The 27,936-nt window shown below is 52.3% G+C and overlaps 2 protein-coding genes across 2 annotated transcripts in view; one reads left to right on the forward strand and one right to left on the reverse strand.

Annotated features, from left to right (window-relative positions):
• CORO7 (coronin 7) overlaps positions 1 to 20,435 on the forward strand; it is a 69,810-nt gene extending 49,375 nt beyond the window's left edge. Inside the window, exons 15-31 of the mRNA XM_087815674.1 lie at positions 8 to 134; positions 517 to 692; positions 1,176 to 1,284; positions 1,394 to 1,480; positions 1,561 to 1,703; positions 1,777 to 1,881; positions 1,958 to 2,043; positions 2,882 to 3,023; positions 3,124 to 3,213; positions 4,060 to 4,176; positions 4,422 to 4,557; positions 4,969 to 5,060; positions 5,571 to 5,657; positions 18,262 to 18,346; positions 19,244 to 19,380; positions 19,787 to 19,852; positions 20,287 to 20,435. Coding sequence (XP_087671800.1) covers positions 8 to 134; positions 517 to 692; positions 1,176 to 1,284; positions 1,394 to 1,480; positions 1,561 to 1,703; positions 1,777 to 1,881; positions 1,958 to 2,043; positions 2,882 to 3,023; positions 3,124 to 3,213; positions 4,060 to 4,176; positions 4,422 to 4,557; positions 4,969 to 5,060; positions 5,571 to 5,657; positions 18,262 to 18,346; positions 19,244 to 19,380; positions 19,787 to 19,852; positions 20,287 to 20,373 — 1,872 coding nt within the window. The 3' untranslated portion in view covers positions 20,374 to 20,435. The remainder of the gene's footprint in view (positions 1 to 7; positions 135 to 516; positions 693 to 1,175; positions 1,285 to 1,393; positions 1,481 to 1,560; positions 1,704 to 1,776; positions 1,882 to 1,957; positions 2,044 to 2,881; positions 3,024 to 3,123; positions 3,214 to 4,059; positions 4,177 to 4,421; positions 4,558 to 4,968; positions 5,061 to 5,570; positions 5,658 to 18,261; positions 18,347 to 19,243; positions 19,381 to 19,786; positions 19,853 to 20,286) is intronic.
• Positions 20,436 to 21,115: 680 nt separating this feature from the next.
• GLIS2 (GLIS family zinc finger 2) lies at positions 21,116 to 27,850 on the reverse strand. The gene is given in 7 exon segments (XM_016214479.2): positions 21,116 to 23,587; positions 23,589 to 23,980; positions 24,929 to 25,050; positions 25,132 to 25,265; positions 25,347 to 25,523; positions 26,065 to 26,237; positions 27,117 to 27,850. Coding segments are annotated over 7 exon segments (1,578 nt in total). The 5' UTR covers positions 27,289 to 27,850; the 3' UTR covers positions 21,116 to 23,179.
• Positions 27,851 to 27,936: the final 86 nt, after the last annotated feature.

The following is a 27,936-nucleotide window of genomic DNA, read 5'->3' on the forward strand; positions in this document are numbered from 1 at the left end:
TACCCAGGAGGGCTTCTCCTCGCCTCCCAGCTCTCTGATCTCACCCTCCACGCCGTCTAGCCTGGGTCCCTCGCTCTCCAGCACCAGTGGCATTGGCACCAGCCCCAGCCAGAGGTCACTGCAGAGCCTTCTGGGTAAGTGGCGGGGGGCAAGGGGAGGCTAAGCCTTCCACCCCCAGCCCAGTCATCTTTTGTACCCCAGCCTTGTCTCCCCTCCTGGTGGAGTCACATGTCCTGCAGTATGAAGTGAGTCTTATCTGGAAGAGGTTGGCCTAGACGTTCTCTGGAGCCCTGGGCTTCTACTGAGATACCTTGAGTTTCATTCCCAGGTGCCATTTTGGGCCAGTTGTGTTGGCTTGACCAGCAGAGGCCTGGACCTGGGCACGCCCTGCATGATCCTTCAGCGAGGGGAGCAGGCAGCCAGGACCTAGGGCTGGCCTGGTGTCCTCCTGCAGGGCAGCTCAAGGTGATTAGGCAGGGCATTCTCATAAGGCTCTGTGTCCCTGCTTCCCGCCAGGCCCCAGTTCCAAGTTCCGTCATGCTCAGGGCACCGTCCTACACCGAGACAGCCACATCACCAACCTCAAGGGGCTCAACCTCACCACCCCCGGTGAGAGCGACGGCTTCTGTGCCAACCAGCTGCGTGTGGCCGTGCCCCTGCTCAGTAGCGGCGGGCAGGTGGCTGTGCTAGAGGTGAGGGCTCCACCCTACTACAGCTGCCCCCAAGTCCCTATGGGACACTGAAGGCATCGGGTACCCACACCAGCCCATGTTCTCTGAGCACAAACCATGTGCTAGGCACCCACCCAGTGTCCCCTTTGATCCTCCCAGCTGCCCCATGTGGGGGTACCATTCTTATCCCCATTTTACAGATGAGAGCGGTGAGGCACCGAGAGGTTTAGTGACCTGCCGGGTCACACAGCTGGGTAAGTGGTGGAGCTGGGGATTTGAACCCAGGCCACCTGAGGCCCAAGCTGGAGCTCTTTCCACTACACACTTCTCCCCGCCCCCACTTTCTGTGACCTCATGGTTGGCACTTAAGGCTCAGAGCATGAGGAGGCTAAGGCAGAGAGCTTGGGCCACCCAGCAATGGGGCATCGGCTACAGAGGGCGGGGACTCAGACATGCTACTTTCCTTGCAGCCCTGCCTGTTACTAACAGGACTCCCTCCCACAGCTTCAGAAGCCTGGCCGCCTGCCTGACACAGCGCTGCCCACCCTTCAGAATGGGACAGCCGTGACGGATCTGGCCTGGGACCCCTTTGACCCCCACCGCCTTGCTGTGGGTAAGGAGGCTGGGTGCTGGGCTTGAGGGAGGGTCCCAGGATCTTGAATGTGAGCAGGGGGAGCCTGGGTGTCTTGGGCCCAGGAGTGATGAGCCTTTGCTCTCTGCAGCGGGGGAAGACGCCAGGATTCGTCTGTGGCGAGTGCCCCCAGAGGGTCTGGAGGAGGTGCTTACCACGCCAGAGGCTGTGCTCACAGGTCAGGTGGGCCCTGGTTTTGGGGGGAGGGCAAGCAGTGGCTCCTGAGGAACTCAGTAGCACCCCATGCCTTGTCCCCAGGTCACACAGAGAAGATCTACTCTCTGCGCTTCCACCCCCTGGCGTCCGACCTGCTGGCCTCCTCTTCCTATGACCTTACCATTCGAATCTGGGACCTTCAGGCTGGAGTCGAGCGGTTGAGGCTGCAGGGCCACCGGGACCAGGTAGGACAGCTGTAGAGGCAAGCACCCAGCCACAGGGGAAGAGGCCACCTCTCACATCACCACTTGTCCCTAGATATTTAGCCTGGCCTGGAGTCCCAATGGTCAGCAGCTGGCCACTGTCTGCAAGGATGGATGCTTGCGGGTCTATGAGCCCCGGAGTAGCCCTGAGCCCCTGCAGGTAAGGAAGATGGAATGGGGCAGTCCTCAGGCCTAGTGGGGAGCCTGGCTGGTTCTAATGTGCTGTGTTCCAACAGGAAGGCCCAGGGCCCGAGGGCGCCCGTGGAGCCCGCATTGTCTGGGTGTGTGGTGGTCACTGTTTACTGGTGTCTGGCTTTGACAGGTGAGGACTCAGAAACTACCATCCCTATTCCCAGACTTCAGGAGCCACTGTGTCCCCCTCCCCCAGACACACACTTGTCAGGCATGCAGAAGCTGTCCTTATCCATCACTTATTAGATGGATGGATGGATGGATGGATGGATGGATGGATGGATGGATGGATGGATGGGTGGATGGATGGATGGATGGAAAGGAAGGAAGGAAGGAAGGAGGGTGGTGGGAAGGGGGGGACAGTGAGTCAACTGGGGACCTAGAGGAACAGAAGCTGGGCCTGCTGCAAGGAGCCCATGCCTGGTGGGGACCAGTTGAAGTGCACAAAACACAGAAGCAAGCCTACTGAAGAGGACCAAGGATTGGGCATTTGTCACTTCGGAGGAGAGATCAGGGAGGGCCTCCTAAGGGAGGCCTCATCTCTAAACTGGGTCACAAAGGGACTAGTAACCAGAGGATATCAAGTGTGGGTGGGAAGGCCAGAAAGCTGACCAGCCTGACTGGAGCAGAGGGTGGGAAACAGACCCTGGGGAGAAAAGTCCAGATTTAGTGGCCACAGCAGCCATGGAACAGGTGCCAGGGCCAGGACTGTGCTGAGGAGGGTTGGAGGGTAGCAGAGGGGGGCAGTAGTTAGGGAGGAGGGGTTGAGGTGGGGACAGGTTAGGACATTGTTGCATTAGGCCAAGCTAGTAGTTCTAAGGGCTAGATCACAATGGAGGATGGGCAGAGGACCCTCCTCTGGCCCTGAGGCCCGCAGCTCAACAAGATTAGGGTTCTTGCTGGAGTCCTTGCCCTGCCTCATGCCCCTCCAGCAATATGGCCTGTTTCTGTGCCCGCCCCCCTTGCAGCCGAAGTGAGCGCCAGCTACTCCTGTACTCAGCCAGGGCCCTGGCTGGTGGGCCCTTGGCAGTGCTGGGGCTGGATGTGGCTCCTTCCACCCTGTTGCCCAGCTATGACCAGGACACCGGCCTGGTGCTACTCACGGGTAAGGTAAGCTGGGGTGCACAGGTAGGGGTGGTGGGCAGATGAGGGGAGGTTGGGTGAAGGCAGCTTTAGTTGGTCACCTCTCTCCCACCTACCCACCCATCAGGGCGACACCCGCGTGTTTTTGTATGAGCTGCTCCCCGAGGCCCCTTTCTTCCTGGAGTGCAACAGCTTCACTTCGCCTGACCCCCACAAGGTGAGCCCTGAGGTGCCATCCCCATCCCCATCCTCCTTCCCTAATTGGCACTACATGGCTTCCCCGCCCTCTTGTGGCCATATTGGGAAGTGCAGGAGCGTGTGGGGTTTGCTCAGCAGTTCCCGGGAGCTGGTTGGTAAAGTCAACCATTATTAAAAGTTAAACTATATGAAGTTAAGTTATGTGAACCTGCACATGAGTTATACTAAAAATGAAGGCAAGCCCCAGCTAGTGTGGCTCGGTTGGTTGGAGTGTTGTCCTGTATACCCAAAGGTTGCTGGTTCAGTTCCTGGTCAGGGCACACACCTAGGTTGGGGGTTCAGTCCTGGGTCAGGGCATGTATAGGAGGCAACCAATCGATGTTTCTCTTTCTCTCTCTCTCTCTCCCTCCCTCCCCATTCCTTCCTCCTTATCTCTCTCAAATCAATAAACATCCTCAGGTGAGGATTAAAAAAATGAAGGCAATAAATACTCAATTTATCATTTCCTAATTATTTTACCTGATTTTATTATCTTTGTGCCATTGAGGTTATTTACGTCCGTCATTTCTGTCTGATGGAAAATACTGTATGGTGGCATGCTGCTGCATAGTCCTTCCTACATCTCTATGCAACAAGTCGGTGAAATCAGCCATGACAGTAGTTTTCAAACTATGGAAATAGGCAAATACCACACATCAGGGCATTTTTCCTCCAGAGCGCCAGCCAGTTAAACATGTAACAGCCGTGACCTATCTGTCCAGAGATGGGCCTTGGTCCTGGTGCTCCTAAGTGAAGGGTGCTGGCACCCTGGGGTTCTAGGTGCCCAGCTGGGCTCCACCCCAGCATGACTTTCTTACCCCCTCAGGGCTTTGCGCTCCTGCCCAAGACAGAGTGTGATGTGCGCGAAGTAGAGTTTGCCCGATGCCTGCGGCTTCGCCAGACCTCCTTGGAGCCTGTTGCCTTCCGGTTGCCCAGAGTCAGGGTGAGGATGGGGCCCAGTATGCCAATACCCAGTCCCTGTCAGGGGCTTTGAGGCCTAACTGGCCCTGACCCAAAACTGGCCCCCTCACTGCTTTTTGGGGCGCCTGTTCCCTTCCCTGCTGAGATTCTGGAACTCATGGAAACTCCAGACTGGGGTCCAGGTCTTGCCATGCCCCACTCCCAATGCATGCCAGTGTGCCCTGGGCCTCTGGCCAGTGCCTCAGGGCAGTCCCTTCCTCCCTACAGAAAGAGTTCTTCCAGGATGATGTGTTCCCAGACACGGCCGTGAGCTGGGAGCCAGCGCTCAGTGCCAAAGACTGGCTGGGAGGTGCTAACAGACAGCCCCGCCTTCTCAGCCTGCAGCCCCCTGGCATGACCCCAGGTCAGAAGAGGGACTGGGGTGGGTAGGAAGCAGGGAGTGGATGGGAGTTAGAGAAAGGGCAGAAGGCAGATCCTCTGTCCCTGCTGGCATGCAGAAACCTCTGGTACTCCTAAGGATGGGGTGGCCACGTCTCCAGGCTCAGTCTCTAAGCCACTGGAGGGCAGGGCCCAGGTTCTATGTTGCCATCACAAGTGCCCACCCCCAATATACACACATTCACACTCATACTCATGCATGCACGCAGCCTGCTCTTCAGGGTAGGCCTTGGGAACAGAGGGCTGAGTAGCTGTTAATGCCACCTCTGGGGGTCTCTGCCACAGACTCCCCTAGGTGGCTGGTTCCAAAGGGTTGGGCATAGATCTCCAACTGAAGGGACTCTTATGCCTGATGCTTGTCCTTGCCCTGCCCCAGTGAGCCAGGCCCCCCGTGAAGCCCCTGCTCGGCGGGCCCCATCCTCAGCAGTCTACCTGGAAGAGAAGTCAGACCAGCAAAAGAAGGAAGAGGTAGGCACAGGAGAGGGCTGGCCGTGGGGAGGGCACGGGGTCCCCTCAGTTCTTTAGCCGGACCCACACTGGGACAGTAGCCAGTGTCACACCCCTCTCAGTTGGAGAGCTGGAAGGGGAGACCTTCCAGAGCCCTGAGATTTTCTACTGCCACTTATGGAACACAGCTCGGGAAGCCAGGGAATGGCAGAGAGAGGCCCTGCCCTGGTCTGTCCCAACCTAACCAGAACCAGAGGTTTTGGACCCAAGTGCATTTGGGACCCTGGTGCACACTTGAGCCTCTGAGGCAACGTGCAGAGACAGCTGCCCTTTGACTCGGGTGCTGCGTGTCACAGCCTGTCGGTCTCCGGCTCCTCCATCCACAGAGCTGTCTTCTACAATGAAAGCCATCAGCTTTGTTGGGGTGCTGATGACAATGGCATTTTCACAACCTTGACGGGGTTCAAAGTGGGGTCTGACCTTCTCGGGGTCCTCTTTTCTTCCCACCCCTTCTCCTGTCCACTCTCCCAGCTGCTGAATGCCATGGTAGCAAAGCTGGGAAATCGGGAGGACCCGCTCCCCCAGGACTCCTTTGAAGGTGTGGACGAGGACGAGTGGGTGAGTGAGGGGCCCTGGCACACACCCCCCTGCTCCCCCTGAGCACGCACCTCCGCCCTTCCCCACAGCCCCTCGATTCCCACTCACTTCTTGGTTTATCTCCCCAGGACTAGTCTGCCCACCAAGTCACCTCTGCCTCACCTGCCGTTACCACTTCCTAGAACCACCTAGTGCCCCTGCACACCTCACATCTTACCCTCAAACTGGAAGGCACCTCTTGGCTCTGGCACAACTCATCCCAGAAACCCTGGCTTTCTTTGGGCCTTGAGCACTTCCATGCCCTCTGGGCCCTGCTAAAGCAACCATGGATTGTTTGCACCTCTGCTTTCTCTGGTACTGCCCACTTCTCCTCAGCTGCCTGCTAGCATGTAGAACCAGAGGCATGGGGGGTGGGGTGAGGGTGGGGGTTCAGTAGCACATCCCTGGGCAGGCCCTGGGCTCCCTGTTTCCCTACGCTGACCTGGACTGCCTTTGTCCAGAACCTTCAGTGATTACATGCCACCTCATCTTGCCTGCTGCCCCAATTCTGGTCAGTTGCCTTTGGGGGCTGGCCCCCTGTCAGGCCGTTTAGAGCAGCACCAGCCTCAGGGTTCTGGGCCCAGTCACCCTGCTCCACAGGCTTGAAGCCAGGAGAAGGGGGCATCACAGACTGATAGCCTGATTAAGGGAGTATGAGCTCCGCAGGGGCTGGCCCGCACATGCCTAGGGATATTTTAAGCAATTAAACTTTTCTAAGCTGGCTACCTCTTGTGCTGCTGTGGTCTCTGGGATGGCTGGGAGGGGAAGGTGACAGGAGTATAGGTCCCAGGCTCCACTTTGCTCGTAGGGCCATTTCAGTTGCGTGCTCCTGGGAGTTCATTCATTCATCCAACACAGAGGTATCCAGCAGTGCTCTGGATGGTAGGTACTGTAAAACAGATGGGGGTGACATGAGCCTCTCAAGGTACTTATTATAGTCTTACTATGCAGGGGAGGCAGATCATGTGCAAGTAAGCAAATAGGGAGCTGTAAAGAAGATAAATTATGTGGAAGAGAGTGACTGGGATGCAGGGGGAAACAGGGTGTTCAGGGTCTGTGAAGGTGACATTTAAGAAGAGAGTTAAGAGCCGAAAGCCAAGAAGCCACAGAGAGAGCTGTGAGAGTGTTTCAGACAAAGGGAAGGATGGCCTGGGTGCTGAGGGAAGAAAGAATTTGGAGAGTTGGAGGAAAAGAAAGAGGGTCAGTGGTCCATAACATAGCACAAAGCAGCCTGACTTTCATTCATTCAACAAACATTGGTGCCTTTCATGTGTCAGCCACTCTTTCAGGTGCTGACCTCCAAGAGTGGAGAAAAGAGATAAAAGGTATCCACCAGGATTCCACATTCTAGTGGGAGGGAAGAGATTATAAACAATGAAAATTAAAAATAAATGAATAATATAATTTAGTGAAAGACGATAATGTAACTAGAACCCAAGTTTGGCTGCCTGTCGCCACAAAATACAAACTCATTAGATCCTGGTGAAAAAGGAAAGGTTTCGTTCAAGTGCTATAACCTGAGGAGATGGAGGACTCTTGTTGCAAAGCCCATCTCAACATCTCAGTGCAGGCAGAGGTTTTTTTGTTGTTTTGTTTTTATTTTTAAATATGTTTATTGATTTTAGAAAGAGAGGAAGGGGAGAGGGAGAGAGAGAAACATTGATTGGCTGCCTCCTGCATACCCCACACTGGGGACTGAGCCTGCAATCCAGGCATGTGCCCTGACTGGGAATCAAACTGGCGACCTCTCGATTCATGGGATGTGGCTGTGGCTCAACCAACAGCCACACCATCCAGGGCCAGGCAGAGGTTTTTATAAGGAGAGAGAGGCAAAGCAGAACAAAGAAATCAAGGAAAGGAGGTTGAAAACTTCTCTACATGCAGTCCAGCCTAGTCCGTTCCAATAAGGACCTCGAAACTACTCCAGTGATGGTCTAGTGGGTGTCATCCTGGTCTTAGTCATTCTGGTTCTACATTTAAAGGTCAGCAAATCTCCTGGAACTGGGATGACTGAAGGTTGGAGCCTATATCTTCTGAAGTTAGTTCCTAGGATTCTTATACAAATATGTTGTTTATCTACAAGCTACATATTAGAGTCAGTATTTACAGAAACGTCAAAAAAATAGTGGGGTGGGTTACAATTTTCCACTGTTACAGTTCAGCTCTGTCAATTTTTCTTCAATTTCCATGGAAATTAGGAGATTGTAAACAATATTTCAGAAAACTGGAAAAAATCAGGATCCAGTCTAGTTCATAGGTGAAAAATAAAATTTTATAGATGATCAACTGAACTAGAGTCTAATATTCATAACTGTGTATTACAGATTCCATTGAAACATAACTTTTCTCCTAAAATCATCCTCATTTTTATCAAAGAGCCAAGTTAAGATTAATTCATTTACTATACTAAGCCCAGTTTCAATTTGGCCTGATTATTTGCATAAACACAATAGGAATAGCAATTGATCATATAGGCTTTAAAAATTTTGCTGGAATCTCACAAGAAAGTTTGCTCAGGGTGCAGAAGCCAAGCCACACAGTTGCCATGAGGCTTTGCCTGCAATACCCATAGGTTTGGGTAAATTCCTCAAGTTCTCAATGTCCCCAAAATGTTTTGCGGCTCTTTCCTTCATCTCTTACCTGGAAAGACTGCCATGAACCATATAAATAAGCAAGGTACCAGGACATTTTTCCAAGGGGCTTTTACAGGTTTCAGAATCAATCTTCATTCCTTAAAGCTTTTTTGCTGACATCCAGTGTCTAGGCATGCCTTTCTCAAACATGACATTCCAGTCAAAGTCTTGGTTAATAAAACAATCGGGCACTGGCTTTACTTGTCCTGTTATGAAAAAATCAGATTCCTATTGGATTCATGCAAATAAACATATTGCCATGAAAATAATACTCATTAAGAGTTTTTAAATTCTGGAGGGATCAAGTACAGTGGAAAATATAAATGCTTTATCAATTGCTTATCAGGGTAAAATTTATGAAATTGCTCTAAGAAAACAAACAGGTTTTTTAAAAACTCAGCAATCTTTTGAACAAAGTCATAAGAATAATAATTATCTTCAGTTTATTCAGTCCCATAATTAATTTTTGTTTCTCCTGATTACCAGTATTTCTTTTTTTCTTTTTTAAATTTTTTTTTAAACATATCTTTATTGATTGCAAAGAGAGGGAAGGAAGAGGGAGAGAGAAACGTCATTGATCAGCTGCCTAGCCCCCAACCCTGGCATGTGCCCTGACTGGGAATCGAACCCCAATCTCCTGGATCCTACGTCGATGCTCAACTGCTGAGCCACGCCCAGCCGGGCAGATTACCAGTATTTCTATGAATCCAGTTATTCCTTAGAGTTCTATAATTGTGTGTCTCTTTTAAAGGTATGATCTGAAAACTTACTCTCCAAAATTCATATTTTAGAATAAGTCAGAAGATGTAACATTTTTGCAAGTTCATCAGAGTAAAGCAGTGACTGTCTCTAAATGACTAAAAATACTTAAGCCCGGCCGGGCGTGGCTCAGCAGTTGAGCATAGACCTAGGATCCAGGCGATCAGGGTTCAATTCCCGGTCGGGGCACATGCCCGGGTTGCGGGCTCGGTCCCCAGTCAGGGGCGTGCAGCAGGCAGCCAATCAATGACTCTCTCATCACTGATGTTTCTGTCTCTCTCTCTCCCTCTCCTTTCCTCTCTCTGAAATCAATAAAGATATATTTTAAAAAATAAATAAATAAAAATACTTAAAGTAACATGGTCATAGATCCAATTATAATGCAATTTGCTTATTTTGTAACATTTTAAGGTAAGTCAGAATTACAAGTGCAAGTATATCAGACTATGAAGTCAATTTGTTCCCCACTATCAGTTGTACATGGGATTCCTGTGGGAAAATTACAGTTGGTTTTGAAAAATCAAAGAGAGCTTCCTGGTCTTTTCATTTGTCAATAAAATTGCTACTCCATTTTACTACCTAACTATGCACCTTTTTCTTATTTCTTTTTTTCCCATTCCCATTTCCTTGTTGAGTATTTCTCTTTTTTCCTGTAATATGTATGTCCCTATCTTTTATCTTTTCTCACCTTTTATACTTCCTTAGTTCTTTCTCTTTTTGCTTCCTTTCCTCTACACAATTCTTCAACTTACACAGAATTACATGAACCTGCAGCTTACATGAACCCTTTGTGACTTTCCTAGGCCCTTTCAGTTTATTTCTTTTTAACTCATTCAGAAATAACCAACTTTAGAACAACCTACTTTCAATTCTATATTACCAAAACCATGTAGTTTCCTTTTGACTTAATTAGAATTCTCAATCCTTAGAAACCTTAATTTTTAGTGACAACTAAAAGCAAGCAATTAGCATTTTTTAGATTGGCAAATTTATTACCACATTGCATAACTTTCAGAAGCAGGCTTTTTTTCCATTGGAAAATACGCTTAAATTTTTTGAGAGGCATTAACAGAGATGACATAACCTTGACAACTCCTAGGATGATGGAGAAAAGGCAGGGGGTGGGGGAGATTGCAGGCTCCTAGGCTTGTTCCCATGACTGCAGCAGCTCCTGGGCCTTCAGAGGCTTGAATTTAAAAGTCCCCTTTTTTTTTTTCTTCTTTTATATTGAGATAGGGCACTGGCCCAGCTGCTTCCACAGCCCGCAGGGTTCTGGGGTGGTATTAATTTCCCCATTGTTCCTGGGACCGCTGTAGCTCCTGGACCTCCAGGAGGAAGATTTAAAGTGTTTTAAAAGACTTATTTCATTACATTTTTCTTTTACTAGCTGGGGGAGGGATGAGACCTTTTACCCCTCTTTGAACCATCAGTTTAGATCCCTCTGACTAGAATTCTTACTATGTAACTGCATGAAAGCTTGTAGGTAAGAGACCTTATCCTATTTATCAGAACTTTGGTAAAACAACTCCAATTGCAAAGTAGTAATAACAATTAGACAAACAGGAAGGAGCAAGCAACTATATAGCAGTATGAGTCCTACGCAAATTAAGCAACAATATTCCAAATTAAAAACATCTATTAAGAACAACCCACAGAGCCAGGCCAGGCGTGGCTCAGTGGTTGAGCATCGACCTAGGATCCAGGCGATCCGCGTTCGATTCCCGGTCAGGGCACATGCCCGGGTTGTGGGCTTGATCAATGACTCTCTGATCATTGATGTCTCTATCACTCTCTCTCCCTCTCTCTGAAATCAATAAAGATATATTTAAAAAAAAAAAAAAAAAAGAACAACCCACAGATAAAAAAAAGAACAACCCACAGATATAGGCAACAAGAAAAGCAAACAATACCCAAAAATCCAAAACCAAAAGAGCATTCCAACCAAATCCCTCACCTGGGAACTGGGGTTTTTCTTAGTCACTGAGCTGTGTTTACTGCCATGTGGCACCTATTGATTCCTACAGAATCCCAAATGGTTTGACCAGAGATTACCCAGTTTGGGAGTCTCTCAACTCCCCAAAGACCTGTTTCCTTTCACCAACTAGACATAGCAGGCAACCAGCATTGAGAGAGAACAAAGGACATTCCCCAAGTAAAATCACTTGGCAGCTGCTAGTGACTCCCAAGTTCTCTCACAGGCCAGCCACAGGCAGCCTGGGGAACCCCCTCCAAAGTCCAGGGCCTTACCAAGGGTGGGGGTCCCACAACCTCCTGGCTGACTCTCCAAAACTAACCAGAACCCAAGTTCAACTGCCTGCCACCACAAAAACCAAACTCATTAGGCAGATGCTGGTGAAAAAGGGGAGAGGTTTTATTCAAGTGCCGTTCACCTGAGGAGATGGAGGACTGTTGTCGCAAAGCCCATCTCAATATCTCAGTGCAGGCAGAGGCTTTTATAAGGAGGGAGAGGCAAAGCAGAACAAAGGAATCAAGGGAAGGGGTTGAAAAGTTCTCTATGTGCAGTCCAGCCCTGTCCATTCCAATAAGGACCTCAAAACTGGTCAAATGATGGTCTAGTGTGTGTCATCCTGGTCGCTGTCATCCTGGTTCTTTGTCATTCTGGTTCTACATTTGAAGATCAGCAAATCTCCCGGAACTGGGATGCCTAAAGGTTGGAGCCTGTATCTTCTGAAGTTAGTTCCTAGGATTCTTACACAAACATGTTGTTTATCTACAAGCTACATATTAGTCAAGATTCAGCATTTACAGAACCAATGCCAAAAGAACAGTGGGGTGGGTTACAATTTTCCAATTACAATTACAGCTTTGGTAAAAAGGGGGATTAAGAATGGAGGTTTAGCCCAGCTGGTGTGGCTCCGGTGTTGAGCATCGACCTGTGATCCAGGAGATTGAGGTTCCATTCCCGGTCAGGGCGCATGCCCAGGTCCCCCGCTGGATCCCCAGTAGGGGGCGTGCAGGAGGCAGCCGATCAATGACTCTCATCATTGATGTTTCTAACAGCTATCTCCCTCTCCCTCCCTCTGAAATCAATAAAGGCATATTTTAAAAAAATAGAATGAAGGTTTAAGCGAGACACAAAAGGCCACATATAGAATGATTCCATTTACATGAAACTTCCAAAACACACAAATCCACAGAGACAGAGTGGATTCGTGGTGGAGAAGGGTAGTGGAAATGGGCAGTAACTGCTAATGGTGAGGGGGTGTTTTTTTTGGGGGGGGGGGTTAATGAAAATGCTCTGGAGCTAGTAACTGAATATACTAAAAAGCACTGACTTGTACACTTAAAAAAGATAAACTGGTGTGTGAATTCTCTCTCAATAAATCCGTTATTAAAAAACGTTGGCCTCATTGAGGTGACATTTGAGCAAAGAATTGGAGGAGGGAATGAGCCCTATTTTGGAGTTTTCCCTTTTCTTAAATATTTGTGAGAACTTAGTATCGCGCTCCTTATGTTCGTGTGATGTATATATATTGCATATCTTTTAGTCCCACATACTTTGACAAAATTAAGGGGAGAAATCGGCCCGCTTCTGACATACTTAGACTGCGGCTCCTACCTAGCGCACCAGGTAAAGCGCGTGGGTCTGAGGGTCCTGGGACCGCCCATCACCCGCCCATCACCCGCCCATCACCCACCCCTGGTTGCCTTCGGAGTCCAGGCGCGAGGTAGGACCCGCCCCCAACTTATCCCCAAGTCTCCAGCGCAACCAACCACACTTCGCCCCTCTGTATCAAAGCTATGCGCATGCCCAGCGCGGCTTCGCGCACGCGCCCTCGGTAGCTTCCCTTGACCTTTGACCCCCGGCCGCCCTTGAGCCCGGGCCGCGGGGCCTGGAAGACCGAGCCCGCGCCCCCGAGACAGAGCGGCCGCCATGGTGAGGGCTGAGTCGGGGTTGTCCGGGGGAAGGGAGGCCGTTTTGGGGCCGGGGCGGGGTCTGCGAGTTCCTGCCTGGCTGCGGGCGCTCGGTTCCCCTTACCTGCCCGGCGGGTAGCGAGGGGAGGGCGCCGCACCAGGGGGTACCTGGGCGGGCGCTGGCGGCCTCGGAGCTGGGGAGAGCCGCCTGGCTGGAAGGCAGGGGGGCCTGGCCGGTCGGAAAAGGCCCAGCAGGTGCGGTCGCCGCGTGCGCCGGCCCATGTGCTAGCAGCCTGAGGTGGAGCCTAGCCCGGCACACGAGCCCCTGCTGTGTCCGGAGCTAGTTGTTGGTGTCGTCCTATTGCCGCCGTTTGAAAGCTGGCGAAACAGGCTCTGAGACTTTCCCAATAAAGTGGCAGAAGTGGCTGGGCTTGAACCAGGCCCTGCGACACTGAAAACAGCGTTTCTGCGATACCATTGGCACCTAGAGCAAGTCCTCAGACCTGGGCCACACTGGCTGTGTCAGGTCACTTAAGGCCCCTTTAAAAATGAAGGGTCCTTCCCTGGCCGGGTAGCTCAGTTGGTTAGAGCGTCGCCCAGATAGGCCAAGGTTGGTGGTTCGATCTCAGTCAGGGCACATTACAAGAGTCAGCCAATGAGTGCATGAATGGGTGGGACAACAGATCTCTCTGTCTCTGCCCCTCTCTCTCTTCCTCTCTCTCAGATCAATAAATTAAAATAAATTTTTTAAATGCAGGGTCCTGAGCCCTACCCCCAGTCTCAAAGTGACTGATGCAGGGTTTGGGGAGCCACTTCTTAACTGAAAATGATAAGTATAACATAAGAGCTTACAAGTGCCAGCCCCTGAGCTGAGGCTTTATGTAGGTTTTCATTTCATTCGTATGAAGTTAGTGCTCTCACTGTCCCCGTTTCACAGAGAAGGAACCTGAAGCTCTGCGTGTTTGACTTCTCCAGGGTCACTCATTCCACGAGTGTCAGAGACATCTTGATCCCAGCTCCTTCCGTGTCCTGAGACTCCACATTTTCCTTTACATTATTCCTGCCTTGTAGTAGTCACTGCCATTTGTTGAGTCCTGTGATGAGCCCTCAGTTTCACTTGGGGGCTGAGGGGGATGTGACTAAGTCTTGACTTTATTTATTGATTTCAGAGAGAGGAAGGGAGAGAGAGAGAGAAACATCAATGATGAGAGTCATTGATCTGCTGCCTCCTGCATGCCTCCTGCTGGGGATTAAGCCCAAAACCCAGGCATGTCCCCTTCCCGGGAATGGAACCTCTATCTCCTAGGTCATAGGTTAATGCTCAACTGCTGAGCCACGCTAGCCAGGCTGAATTGTGCACTTTAGAAGGGTGGCTTGTATGGTATGTGAATTCAGAGCTGCAGAGATTTCAGGTAAAGAAGTAGAGAGCTGCTCTAGGAGTGGGTGGTGGAGAGAGGTGAGGCCAGAAGAAACCTTAGAAGCCATTTGTAGCTGGTCAGCTGGGGGTGTGGACTTAATTTGCAGGTGGTGTTGGTGGAGAATTGTTTGTATTGTCGGGGGATGGCTAGAGCCCTCCTTCAGCAGAGGGTGTGGGAGGCATTTGGAAATTCTGTCTGGGGGCTTAGAGATTGTGAGACTTCAATTTGGCCAAAGCAGAGCTGATAGCAACTTGGTTAAGTGTCATATTCATTCAAATATGTATCAGACACCTGCTGGGCCAGCCACAGGCTGGGCCTGCATATACCTTGGCAGATTCAACTCCCTCCTGCCCAGTTGCAACTGTTTGCAGGGGCCCTGTGTGAACAAGGCCCCCTTCCTATCTCAGTGCATCCTTGAGAGAAGGGGGTGAATCTCAGTGGCTGTCTCTGCCCACCAGCCTGAGGGCCTGGAATCGTTCCTTCAAGGAAACATTGCACACTGGCCTGTCGGAAAGCCAGGCTCTCGTCTTGATGCACCTGATGTGGGATAAACCACATTCCTGAGTGCTCCCTGACCCCTATGCTACTGTCCTCCTTTGCCCCAGATGCAGGGCTTTGGCCCTACATTAAGCTGTGATGCTTCCCAGATGAGAAGGCATGAGTGGTGCGTCCACAGTGGGTCACAGGTTCAGAATCCTATGGCTTTGACCTCTGCTCCTTGACTGTCAGCTTCGCCTGAAGTTGGATGCTGTGTCAGTTGCTCTGGCCCAGGGTCTTCAGGCCCAAATGTCAGTGTGTAGACTATGGGCTTTCTGGGAGAGGCCACAGCCAGTGGCTGTCCTCATCACCCATGGTAGCTATAGCTTGCAGAACTCTGCTGCCTATCAATCCTCAGCTCTGAGCAGAGTTGACCGACAGCTGGTGCTCAACAGGTGTCTGGGTGTTGAATAGGTGGATGAGAGGCTTGGCTACACCCCTGGTCTCTAGACCATTCAACATCAAGTAGTATCTAATCCAGAAGCAAAAGCAGCTTTTGAGCTGCTCTGGAACGGCCACTGTCTGTCCGTCCTCTTGGTCTTACGTGTACTGCCTCTTGAGTGCCTTACAGCTCTCCTGTGAAGAGGGTGTTATTCTCCCTATTTTGCAGATGAGAAAACTGAAATTCAGAGAGGTTGAATAATTTGCCCAGTGCCACACAGCTAACAAGAAGCAAAGTTGGGATTTCAGATGATGTCAGCCCAATTCTAAAGCAGCATTTCTTACTCTTTCGCATTGCTTCTGAGATTCCTGGGAATGTGGCCCGGCTTTGTGTAGCCTTCTCCCCTGAGTAATTAGAGAATCTATCAAATGGGAGAAGCTTTGTAAATCCATTATGATTGGCCACTGTCAAGTTTTGTGAACCAAAAATAGTAATAAATGAAAACCAACATTTATTGAGCACCTACGGTGTCATTGGGCTCTGTGCCAGGCACTTTACAAACATTACCTCATTTAACCCCTGTGGCACCCCCATAGTTATTGAGGAACCTGAGGCTCAGGGAGGTTGAGAACTGGTCCAGGGCACACAGCTGGGGTTTACACACAAGTGATCCCAAAGTTTGCTTGTATAACCATTATACCACACTGCCTCCCCTGGGAGATGGCTGTCACAGGAACCTTGGTAGCCTCAATCAGCCGACTAGGCAGCTCCCTTGGTCACAGGGTGTCCTCTGAAACTTTGAAGACCAGACCAGCCTTCCCCACAGCCATGGAGCTCTGGCAGCCTGAACCATGGGGCCACCATGCCACTTTGGTTTAAAGCCTACAGGGGATGGTTGGAGGAGTTGCCTGGTTACAATCTTGTTCTTAACATTCATTTTTTAGCAACAGTTACTACCCTGGGCAGAGAAGTAAACCAGTTAATACAAGGTGGTATGATGGGGTTGCACTCAGGCATGTGGCAGGAGAGGAAGGTGTGTTCTGAGGGTTGAGGGTGTGCCAGGCCGAGGGAACCCTCTGGAGTCACCTAGTATAGACTGTCAGCCTCTCTGTCACTCAGACAGGACCAGCAATTCATCCCAGAGCCTCCTGTCCCACTTGAGTGGCTCTAGGTGGGCTTGGGGGGCTCAGATGAGGCTTCCCAATCAGCAGTAGGTCCATTATTTGTCTTTACACCTGCAAGGTAGGTGGCTGCAGCCTTGATCACAGGAGTCTTCACTGAGCTTTGGTTTCTGGTGTGAAATATGAGGCTTATGAACTTTCCACCCACTCGTGAAATCCAGACCCATTTCCATTTATTAATTCCCAACAATAGCCCAGACTCATGTCCTGCCCTGCCATTAGGGAAGAGCAGGTTCCATGGAGGCGAAACGCCAGTTTTGAAGTCTGGATTCCATTGAAATCTGACAAGACTCTCTGGCTTCTGGGTTGCTTTGTCACCCTCCCTGCAGACTCCAGGACCCTGTGTGAGATGGGCAGCCTAGGGATGCCATGGCTGATAGCATTGGCTTTGGGATCCCTGCCCACCTTCCCCTGAGTACTAGCTGTGTGTCCTTGGGCTGGTCACCAAATACCTCTGTGCCTTAGTGTCTTTGTTATTGAAATTCAGAGAGGTTGAGTAATTTGCCCAGGGCTTAAATGTTGCTAAAAAATGAATGTTTTTTGTTCCTCAGTGGCTTGAGTTGTTGGGATTAAATGGTACAATAAATAGAATGTGTTTGGCATGCTATCTAGCACCCTGGCCTAGCCTATACTTGTTGACTGATAGAAAATGTAATGACAGAAAAGTACAAAGAACAAGGGAAACCACTTTGATGTGCCCCATGAACAGTGTTGACCTGCAGTGAGCATGTTCCCGGGCATCCTGTACATACCCAGGTTTGTACCATCTCATACATACGGTCACTTTCACATGTACTGGCTATCCATAATCTCTGTACACAGTAAGACCTACACAGTTGCCCATCTCAGCCACCTTCCTGGTCCCCTGGGCTCCTGGCTGCTACCCATACATTTCTTATGCCTTCTCCCAGTTTGGGCTCCCCCTGGTCCCTCTGCCTAGGAAACCCCAGTGTTCCCATCATAATTCTACCTGCCCTTCAAAACCCATCCCAGTAGAAATGCCATTGTCTTCTAATATCTCTATCTCATACTGGGTTTCTGTGCATTGCCTCTCCATGCCTCTGGTCCACATGCTTAATGGGACTCCCCGCTGGCCTCTATTGTGCATGAAACCACATGGTCTTAGGGTGGAGCACTGCCATGGAGGATTTCCCTGCAAGGCCTGGTGGGTGTGGGAGCTCCAAGGGCAGGGGCCTGTGTTATCTTTGTAGTCTGAATGTTGCCTCTCAATGAGTGAGCCTGTGGAGGAATAGATGACAGCCCTGCTCTCCCTCATTACTTGGTCATTGATATGTTTGTCTAAATGCCCGCCTCATAGGCTTTCACTTTTGGAAGGTACAGTTTTTGCTGTGTTGTGTTGAATGGCGTACAATTGAATAGTGTTGGGAGAATTAGAATTGCTCCTAATTTCCTCACCAGTAGAATGAAGGTTGGACCAACCAATTCCAGAAGCACAGAAAGTGCTCTCGTTGGTCTGGATGGCTGGTGAGTCTGGGACCAGCCCCTGGTTCTGACTCGAGGCCACAGTATTATTCCTGAAGCCAGTGGCTTCAGGGCCCTGCAGCCACTATGCCTTGGCTCCTGTCTGCCTCTTCCAGAGGCCAAGGGAGAGCCCCTTCTGCCTCTGGAGACTCAGGTTTACCCCCTTACCTGAAGCCACCCAAAGCAGCTTTTCATTAGAAAAAGAAGCCTGTGGCTGCTGTTCTGTGCTTTATTACCTCAACCCTCCAGAGGCCTTACCACTCAGCAGCCATTTCCAGGGGTTGCAGCCTGCTAACCAGATGCCTGCTTTGCCCACAGGCCAAGTACCTGGCCCAGATCATTGTGATGGGGGCGCAGGTGGTGGGAAGGGCCTTTGCCCGGGCCCTGCGGCAGGAGTTTGCAGGTAAGTTTGACCCCTGTCTCCCCCTGGGGTGGGAGCTCCTTCCCAGGTCAGATTTCCCCATAGCAATGGGCCCCTCATGCTGGGCCCATTGTGAATGCAGGAACTCCCAGTGAGGGGGGGTTTCTGGCAGCTTGGGTGGCTTGGGGGACTTTCCATAGTGGAGGACATTGCTGGACTTTGGGGCATTCCCATAAACGAGAGACCTGGTTGACATGAGCATCCAGTCAGGAGTTTGCAAACTGGCCTGCCTGGCCATCTGTTTTTGTAGATAAAGTTTTATTGGAACACAGCCACACCCTCTGGCTGCTTTTAAGGCAGAGTCCAACACCAACTAATTGGCCTGCAAAGCCTAAAATACTCTCTGATTCCATAAGAAAAAGTGTACTGGTTTCTGAATCTAGGGTCATTGAAAAGGAAGTGGTCACCTGAGGCAGCCTGCTTTGGTGGCCTACGTAACCAATGGGCAGCAAATCTTGACAGAGCTTATTGCTGCATCTCCCTGCTTACACCTTCACTCTGCTCCCCTTAGTAGCTTGAAGATCTCCAGCTTTCTATGTGCCCAGATGAGGGAGCAGCAGAGAGGAAGGACAGGGTAATTTCATGGTCTAGACTGGGGCTAGGCTCCAGGTTTGGTGACCAGACCCAGAGCAAATCTGTTCTCAATTCACTACCCCTCTATCCCCTTCCCCCGCCGCCACCCTCCCCAGCCGCCGGCCCCCCCCCCCCCCCCCCCCCCCCCCCGCAAAAAGAAACCACTCCTGAGAAATGCCCTCTGGCTGCTCCTGCCTCTGTGTGTCTCTTCTCCCATGCCACTTGGCAGGGGTGAGCCACCCACATGGAAAACCAGGGGATCTCTGGGCTGCTGAGGGCTGAGCACTAACCCGCATGTTCACACAGCCAGCCGGGCAGCAGCTGATGCCCGGGGACGTGCCGGACACCAATCTGCAGCTGCCTCTAACCTCTCTGGCCTCAGCCTCCAGGAGGCACAGCAGATTCTCAATGTCTCCAAACTGAACCCCGAAGTGATCCAGAAGGTGAGGCTACTGGGCTGGCTCTGAGGCAAGCAGAGCAGAAATAGGGGGCAGGCCAGCACTGTGGGAAAGAGTACAGGAGGCCTGATAAGAGGGGTGGGGTGGGGACTTTGGCTGCAGTCAGCTGGGACTCTTGACTTGTGGGGACCAGTGTCCCTGGTTTTTTAGGCCCGAGGCAGGCAGTAGCAGAGGCATAGAGCAGTTGGTGGTAGCAGCCAAACTCCTTCCTCCATGGGTATCTGTCCACCTTTCTACCCCTTAGTGGTTACAGTGGCTTCCTGTGTGGAGTTTCAGGCATGCAGGGTGGAGGGGTTGAGCCCTTTCGCTTTCCTTCTTTGTCATCTCCTAGCTTCCCCCGCCTCTGTAACCCAGAGACTGCACACCTCTCACCGTCTCCCCTCCTCTGCAGAACTACGAACACCTATTCAAGGTGAATGATAAATCTGTGGGCGGCTCCTTCTACCTGCAGTCAAAGGTGAGTGGTCTTTGCTGCTGGGAGGAGGGCAAGCCACGTTCCAGGCAGTTCAGAGCTTGACAGATAGAAAGTTGTGCGGGCCTTTACCTGGTGCCCCAACCTCAGGAAGGCCCCTCTAAACTATCACTGCTTCTGGCTGCTTCAGCTATCTAGCTCTGTCAGCCTGAGCCCTGCATCAGCCTGGCCAGTAGTCCTCCCAACAGCCATGGCTTTGAGGGAAGAGGACACCTAGTTGGTGGATTGCTAGAAGCAGCTCTCAGGTCCCAGACAACAATCCATATGTGTCCTGGGTTGTCTCTTTGTGGGGGGAAGCCCCCAGGCCACCCTTTCCACCTCGGACACTAGACCTGCCCACTGCTATCTGGGACTCACAGCTGAAACTGGACTATCTTGTGTAGGCCACGCTATCTAGCTGTTTGTAACTCCTTCCCCAGGTGGTCCGAGCAAAGGAGCGTCTCGAGGAGGAGCTCCGAATCCAGGCCCAGGAGGACAGAGAAAAAGAGAAGAGGCCCCAAACGTGACTACTTGGTTCCTCCCACCCCACCCTCCACCTCTAATTTATAGCTCGGTAATAAATGTCTTTTCCGCATTTCTCAAGTGCGCATATCTAGATTCCAGAAGGCAGACTGCTCTTCCTGCCAGCCATGTGCGGCATGCGGCAAGAGGTGGGGTGGGTAAGTTTGGCAAGAAGCCAGCCAGAGTTCTGTCACGTACTAGACATAGCCACTCCTGCTGTCACAGTGCCAGCACCAGGTCCCTCCTACAGTGTCACCATCCTTGGGTCTGTCCCTGCCCTTCCCACCAGGAGATGGAGCCATGGGTACCCAAGCTTTCCACAGGTTGCCTTTCCACAGCTGGGTTTGACTCTAGCAATCTCAGTAATTTGGGCAGAATGCTTCTTGTATGGCTGGGGGAAAGAAACCTCTCATTGCATTGAGGCCTGGGAGCTGGGTCTTCCCAGGAGCTAAGCCACTCACCAAAGCCACAGCAGGTACTGGGAGGACAAGGACCTGACTGTAAGCTTTGTCCCAGATCTTGCCTTTCAGGTCCTAGTGGTCCTGCTCCCTCAGTACCTGTCCCCTCCCACCTTGTCCAGCCCTCAGCAGCAGGTTGAAAAGTGATGGCACCCACAGGATTGGGAAGACCCAGAAACAGGGCCTCGGTGCTGCAGCCTGGGGTGGGTGACTCCAGAGCCAGACACAGGGCAGTCAGAAGTAGTTTCTTGTTGGGTGGCCCAGCTTCGGGAATGTACAAGACAGAAACCATCGTTGCAACTCACTTTTATTGTTTCTTTATAAATTTCCTCTCACATGGAGGAATATATTGTTATAGTCATTAGCTTATCTTTTTTTTTTTACTCTATGCTAACAGCAGTGGAGCCAAGAGGAGGAAAAACATAAGCTACGATAGAAAGGCACTTAGAACCTGTTAAAATACTGATATCCTGGAATGTGCAACAACAAATCAACAACAACACGTACACCAGCCCTCTTGGGCTTGGTCTATCACTGAGTCACATGCTGAGCTAATGTCACCTTCCAGTGCCCTGTTCCTCTGCTCCCTGGGCTTGAATCTCAACCCCCCTCATCCCCCAGCTGGGGACTTAAAGGCCTGGGGCCCTTCATGGGGTTGGTGGTGCCTGGGTCCTGGATGAGGCCCAAAGAAAGGAGACCAGCTCCTTCCTGTTCTGCTCACAGCCCCTTGGAGAGGCAGAGCCAGCACTGCTGGGCCCTATTAGGGCGGGCTGGGTCAGGGTGACCCCTCTGGGACAGAAGGGCAGTCCAGAAAAAGGTAGGGGTCAGCAGAGCTGCTGAGGAACAGAATAGGGACTCTGGAACCACAGGGCTACTAAAGACCCCACTGCTGTCCTGCAGCTCCCTTGTTCTACTGCCAGGGAAAGGGAAGAGTTGCTCACTGAGGCCAAGAACAGGGCAGGCCTGGAGCCAAAGCTCCTGGGGGCTAGACCAGTGCCTCCTCAGGGCTTAGCAAGAAGCACATGCTAAATCCCCAGGGCCTGATGGGAGCGCCCACTCCCCAGGGTTGGGCAATGGGCACCTGGAACACTAGCATCTTTGCCCTATTCTAGCCCCTGGGGTTTTAAAATAAAAAAACATGGGGAAGCTCAGCTGGAAGAAGCCAGGGGAAACAGCATGTCACAAGTCCAACTCCTTCCAACTTTCCCCTCCCATGTGGATGGGCTGGGCCTCCCATGGCCATTCTTGACTGTTTCACCATCTCCTAAGCCCAGGGCCTCAGTCCATGACCTCTGGAAAGCTCCTGTGCCTAGCACTGGCCTGTAGCCCTCCCTTGTCTGTGTGCTGGCTGACAGCACACCCAGAATGAGAGCTTTGCCCCAACCTGGGATCATGCCCAGCCAACTTCCTGCCTCTTACCAGCCTGCAGGCTTCTGCAGCACCTAGTGCAGGAGGGCCACTGCCCCAGGCCAGGCCCACGTCACCTGTTCCCTGAGCCGGGCAAGCCCGAGGTCCTGGTACCTCACTTCCCCATACTCCAGGGCTCCCCATAGGTAGAGGGAGAGGACAAGGGTAAAGGGGCAGCTCAGTGGTCAGCTGTCCCCTCACTTTGGAGAGCATCATCCAACAGAGAAGGGGCTCACCCTCAGGCAGTGCTGGATGCTTTGGACAGATAGGTAGGGGCAGTGGGCAGAGCAGGCCTCCCTCTGAGCAGGAGGCACCTTGTCATAAGGATAAGGTGGCTCTTCCTGTGGCTTTGCAGGGGCCTGCGTCTGTCTTGCTCTCCCTCTGGAGGGTGGGCCAGAGGAAAAGGGGTCCGAGGAGCCCTTGGAGCAGGAGACTGGTGAGGCTAGGCAGGAAGGGTGGGGGCCTCAATCCTGGGGCTCCTTGTCATAGCTCACCACATGAAGGAGTATGGAAAGAGCCCTGGGCTAGCAAAGAGGGTAGATACCACCCCACCTGCCCCCACTGCTGGGATGTGGCTGGCAAGTGGACAAGGCGGGGGGGGGGGGGGGGGGGGAGACGACACGACGACATGGGAGTTGACTACTGGATAAGGGAGGCACCAGGGTGGAGGACAGGGCAGGGAGACTGAGGGCCAGAGGTGAGCAAGGCCTCAGCACCCATGAGCTCAGGTCTCTCTGGTCAGCAGGCAGTTCCTCCCTTGGGAGCCGGCGACACCAGCAATGACCTAGCACCATCCTTGCCACCCAGCTTGTCTGGGGCTGGGGCTGGGAGGGGGACACAGCCAACAGGCCCCAGGGGGCGGGAGGACATTATTGCTATTTCGCAGAAGAGTTTCCGTTCGTCAGGGCAGGGCCAGGAGCTTCTGGTAGCTGTCCCTGGGGCCAGTTCAGTTCACCACAGCTGGTTTGAGCAGCACAGAGCCTGGTGGGATGACCACCCAGCCAGGGGCCAGGGCCTCTGGGCTGCTGGCTGCTGAATTGACACCTGTGGACAGGTCCAGCACAGTGCCTGGCAGCAGGGGGAGTCCTTCTGGGCTGGGCCGGGAGCGGCCACTCTCAGTCCTCTCCAGGGGGGTCTTGCGTCCCTCCAGGCCCAGGGCCCTTGCTGGCACCACCCCACGCCCCTTTTCCCCCTCAGCCTTGCCACCCGTGGAGCCAGCCAGGAGGGAGACCACAGGCAGGCTTAGTCCACCAGCCCCAAAGGGTGAGGGCAGCAGTGGGTTCTTGGCCAGATTGAGGGGCAGAACGGGGCCTGGCAGCCCATGGCCCATGCCCGCCCCACTCCCACCACCCCCCACCATTGCCACAGGCCAGGGCACTGAGGTCAAGGGGGCCGGGGGCCAGGGGCAGGGGCAGGCCGGGCAGGCCAGGGCCTCCAAAGAGGGCAGCTGGGTTGGGGATGATGATCTGGGCCCCACTGACATAGGGGCTGCCGTCAGGGGCAGGCAGTGGTGGTTTGGGGGGTGGGCGCAGTTGTAGGAGCTCCTGCTGCTCATGGGACACGAAGTGGCCATGAGCCTTGATGTGCTTGCGCAGCGAGCTGGGGTCTGTGTAGCGTTTGTGGCAGCCGGGCATCTTGCAGTAGTAGGGCTTGTCCACGTAGTGGGTTCGAGTGTGCTTGAAGCGGTCACTTGAGTTGGAGTAGCGTTTGTTGCAGCCCTCATATGGGCAGATATAGGGCTTCTCACCTGTGGGTGGGGCTGGTGTGAGGGGTCTCCCAGCCCAGTGTCCTGCCCCCACCTACTACTTACTTGGTAGCCACCAGACCAAGATATCCTTGAAAATACAGACTGTCCCATTTGGGGGGCGGTGTCCTCAGCACCTGGCACGAGATCTGACCCCAGACAGCCTGGATACCCCCAGGACCACTGTGCCCTGACTGTGCGCCCTTGGCCCTAGTGCTATGCTTCAAATTGCAGATGACAGCCACTTCAACAGGTGAATTGAGGAACCTGATTACAGACTTCCATAAAGCCCCTACTAGGAGCACGCTCACAGTGAGCACTGATGAATGTTGACTACCCCTTATGCGGCCCTTACTCAGCAAAATGGCTCCAGATTTACTTAATGTGTGCTCCTTCACTGACCAGGATGGAGCAGTGAGTCTATGGGCCTTTGAAGTGTGGCCACTCCAAACAGAGATGTGCTGTGAGTGTAAAATACTTACCAGATCCTACAGACTTCATGCAAAATGAAGATTTTCAATGTCTCATTGTTAACTTTTTAATTTTGAAATGATAACACTTTGGACATATTAGATTCAAGAAAATATATGGTTACAGTTCATTTCACCTATTTCTTTGTACTTTAATTCAGCAATTAGGAAACTTATAATCAGGTGTGTGGCTCTGTTGGCCAGTGCTGGCCCTACTGTGTGCTGGGGTATGGTGAGGAGCAAAGCATACGCACTGGCTGCAGCCACAGGTGGCATGAGTCAGTCTTACAAATTTAACAATGCTGAGTGTGGTGAGAAGACCTGTCTCTCTGCTCCCGTGACCCATAGAAGTTTCCCCCAGCAAGTGGCACTCGAAAAGGTACCAGTCAACAATGGGATGCATCCCTTGGATGCCCAGGGATGCTGGGCACTCCACCATTGCCAGCCTGCCCAGCTGCTGCCCTCCAGCCCCATCTCTCACCTGTGTGTGACCGGTTGTGGATCTTCAGGTTCTCCAGGCGGGAGAAGCTCTTGCTACAGGTGGGGCAGCGGTGCGGCTTCTCGTTGGTGTGTGTGCGGATGTGGATGAGCATCTTGTACCTGCTCCAGGGAGGGCACGGAGCACGGCTCAGCTCACTGGACACCTGTGCCCCCTCCCTCCTGCCAGCTCTTGCCCTCTCTCACCTGGCATTAAAGCCTCGGCCGTGACGGGCGCAGCCTTCCCAGTGGCAGCAGTACCCTGCATCCTTCTCTGGTTTGACATGGTAGTCATTGACGTGATCCACCAAATCTTGCAGGAGCTCAAAGAGCTGGTTACACTGCGGGGCCGGGGAGAGTTCTGAGCCCATGTGGGGCCACTCACCCAAGGCCCTGCCCCACTCTTCCTGGTCCCCACTCACCTTGGCCCAGCGACAAACCAGCTGCTTAGGCAGGGGTAGCTCTGGCGAGAGGCACTTGTCCTTGGGGGGGGTGAGGAAGGAGGAAGCAGGCAGGTGCAGGGCTCCCCCAGAGCCCAGGGGCAGGAAAAACTGGAAGGAGCTGGGGACGCTGTCCAGATAGCGTAGCGGCTGGAAATCCTGGCAGGAGAGGGTAAGGGGCAGAACTGGTCAGTGCCCTACAAGGCCAGCAGGCCCAGACCCCTTCTATCTCCTTCTGTAGCAACTTGAGTTGTCCCCACAATGGTATATCCTAGTCCTAACCCCCAGTACTTGTGTTTGTGACCTCATTTGAAAATAAGGTCTTTACAGACATGATCAAGTTAGGAGAGTAGCCTAGATAGAGGGGCCTTAAATCCAGCAACCTGTCTTCATAAGAGAAAGACTTGCACACAGACACACAGGGAAGGAGGCCATGTGACAACAGGCAGAGACTGGAATGATGTATTTACAAGGCAAAGATTGCCTGGAGCCACCAGAAGCTGTAAGGCAAGACAGGATTCTTCTCTAGAGCCTTCAGAAGGAACCAACCCAGTCGACACCTTGCTTTCAGACTTCAGCTTCCAGACAGTGAGAGAATACATTTCTACTGTTTTAAGCCACCCAATTTGTGATCCTTTGTTACAGCAGCCCCAGGAAACTAATATACCTTCTTTCTCCAGAACCCACACCCCCTCCTTACCGGGGCGGTGGGGACTGTAGACAGGTCACCGTTGCCCTGCCGCTCAGGGGACAGCGAGCTGCTGCCATTAGGGGAGTCCAGTCCTGATGACGGTGACAAGCTGAGGTCTACCAGAGGCGCCGCTGAAAAGCGTCCCTCCACCTTCTCAGGGAACTTGGGGTTCAGTAGGAAGCCTAGAAGAGAGGCACAATTCAAAGGTGCTGAAGGCAGGAGTCCTGGTGGGGCAGGCCCTCCCACCTCTGAATCCTAAGCCATGACCCTGGAAGCAGACCTCAACTATGCCATACCCCATGACCACCCTGGGATCCCAGATATCTGAGCAACAGCCTGTACAAGTGACAGATGTGACCTCTGCAATCATGAAAGCTTGGCCATCAGCTGACATGAGAAGTGGGATGTACCCATTTTACAGACAGAATGATCTGGTACATAGTGTGAGCAACTGATTATTAGGAGCTTGAATCGAGTGCCCCTAGTTTCCCATCACACTGGCAGGTAGGGATCTTTTTAACTTTCCCTAGGCCCCTTCTGCCCCTGTTCCTTTTCGTGAAACAAGAGGTCTGAAGGCTACTTCTAGAGCCTTTGAGCTCAGAAGTGGTAGATGGGGTTTTCAGGAGCACCAGAGGCAAAGCAGAGGGCCTGAGCCCTAAGCATCCTCAGAAACACTTGCTGGGCTAGGTCCCCAATCACTACTGAACTGGCTGGCCGCCCACACTGCCTCAAAGCCCAGGAGATGGGTCTCAGGGCCCTTTGTTACTACATGGAAACCCAGCTCCCCTTTATCAGCCACTCCAACTCCTCCCAGAGGCCTCAATTTGAATCCTGGCTCTGCTGTTCCAGCTTTATAAACTGAGCAGTTAATTCCCCTTCTCCTGGGGATAATGTACTCTCCAAAGATAAACTGCTGGGGTGATGAATGGCCACAGTGTGGGGAGCACTCTGAGCCAGAAGCTGTGAGTGGCTGCAGTTATGTCCTGGTGGACACACTCTGGACATTCTATCACCATGCTTCCATCAGGGCCCAGAGACTGCTGCCCTGCCTGGTGCAGTACCTGAGGGTGGGGAGCCCGGGGAACATGGGGTGGGGATATCGTCCACCAGGCCAAGCTCCCTGTGCAGAGCTCGGTGCCGGACCACACTCAGCGTCCTCTCCCGCTTTTCTCTTGCCGCCCGGAGCTTGGTGATGCTCAGCTTCAGGTCAAGCGGCTCGTCCAAGGAGTGCATAGTGATGGGGGGCTGGGGTTGGAGGTGGAAGCAGGTAGTGGGGCGCTCCCAAGCTGGTATTCAGGCAAGAACCTAGGGGAGGAGAGGAGCTGTGTTGTGACGCTGTGACCTCAGGCCTTCCTCAGGCTGCATTCATTAAAGCCCACAGGAGAGGGAGGCAGTAGATGTGCAGCATTGTGGAAGCTGTCTCCCCAGGTAGGGAAATCCTCTGAGTGGCCTGGCCAGCAGGTACCATGAAAAGAGCCAACCACCTACTCAGATCTTCCATGTCCACTTCCCATAAGTCTCTTCTGGGAGACAAAGCTCAAATAATCCATTTTGCCATAAAACTGAGTTTTAAGAGATCCTGCCTCAGGTCACAGAGCTAGGAAGTGGTAGAATTACCAGATTCAAGGCCAGATCTCCATGGAAATAACCAGCCAAGTCCCAAAGGTCATTTCTGACTGAGTGGCAAGTCATGCCTGGAACACATGCCCGGTTTGAGCAGGAAGACCCAGAACCAGGCCAGAGGAGTAATAAGTGTTCTCCAAGGTGGCCATGAGAGGTCCTCAGCTGACTGCTGAGCGCCTGTTGTACCGGGCCCCATAGGGATCTATGGTCACCTCTGAGAGAACAAAGCTGGGAGATTGCTGGGCAAAGCTGAGCAAA

This window comes from Miniopterus natalensis, chromosome 3 (assembly GCF_054644295.1).
Source record: "Miniopterus natalensis isolate mMinNat1 chromosome 3, mMinNat1.hap1, whole genome shotgun sequence".
In the NCBI taxonomy this organism is placed as follows: domain Eukaryota; kingdom Metazoa; phylum Chordata; class Mammalia; order Chiroptera; family Miniopteridae; genus Miniopterus; species Miniopterus natalensis.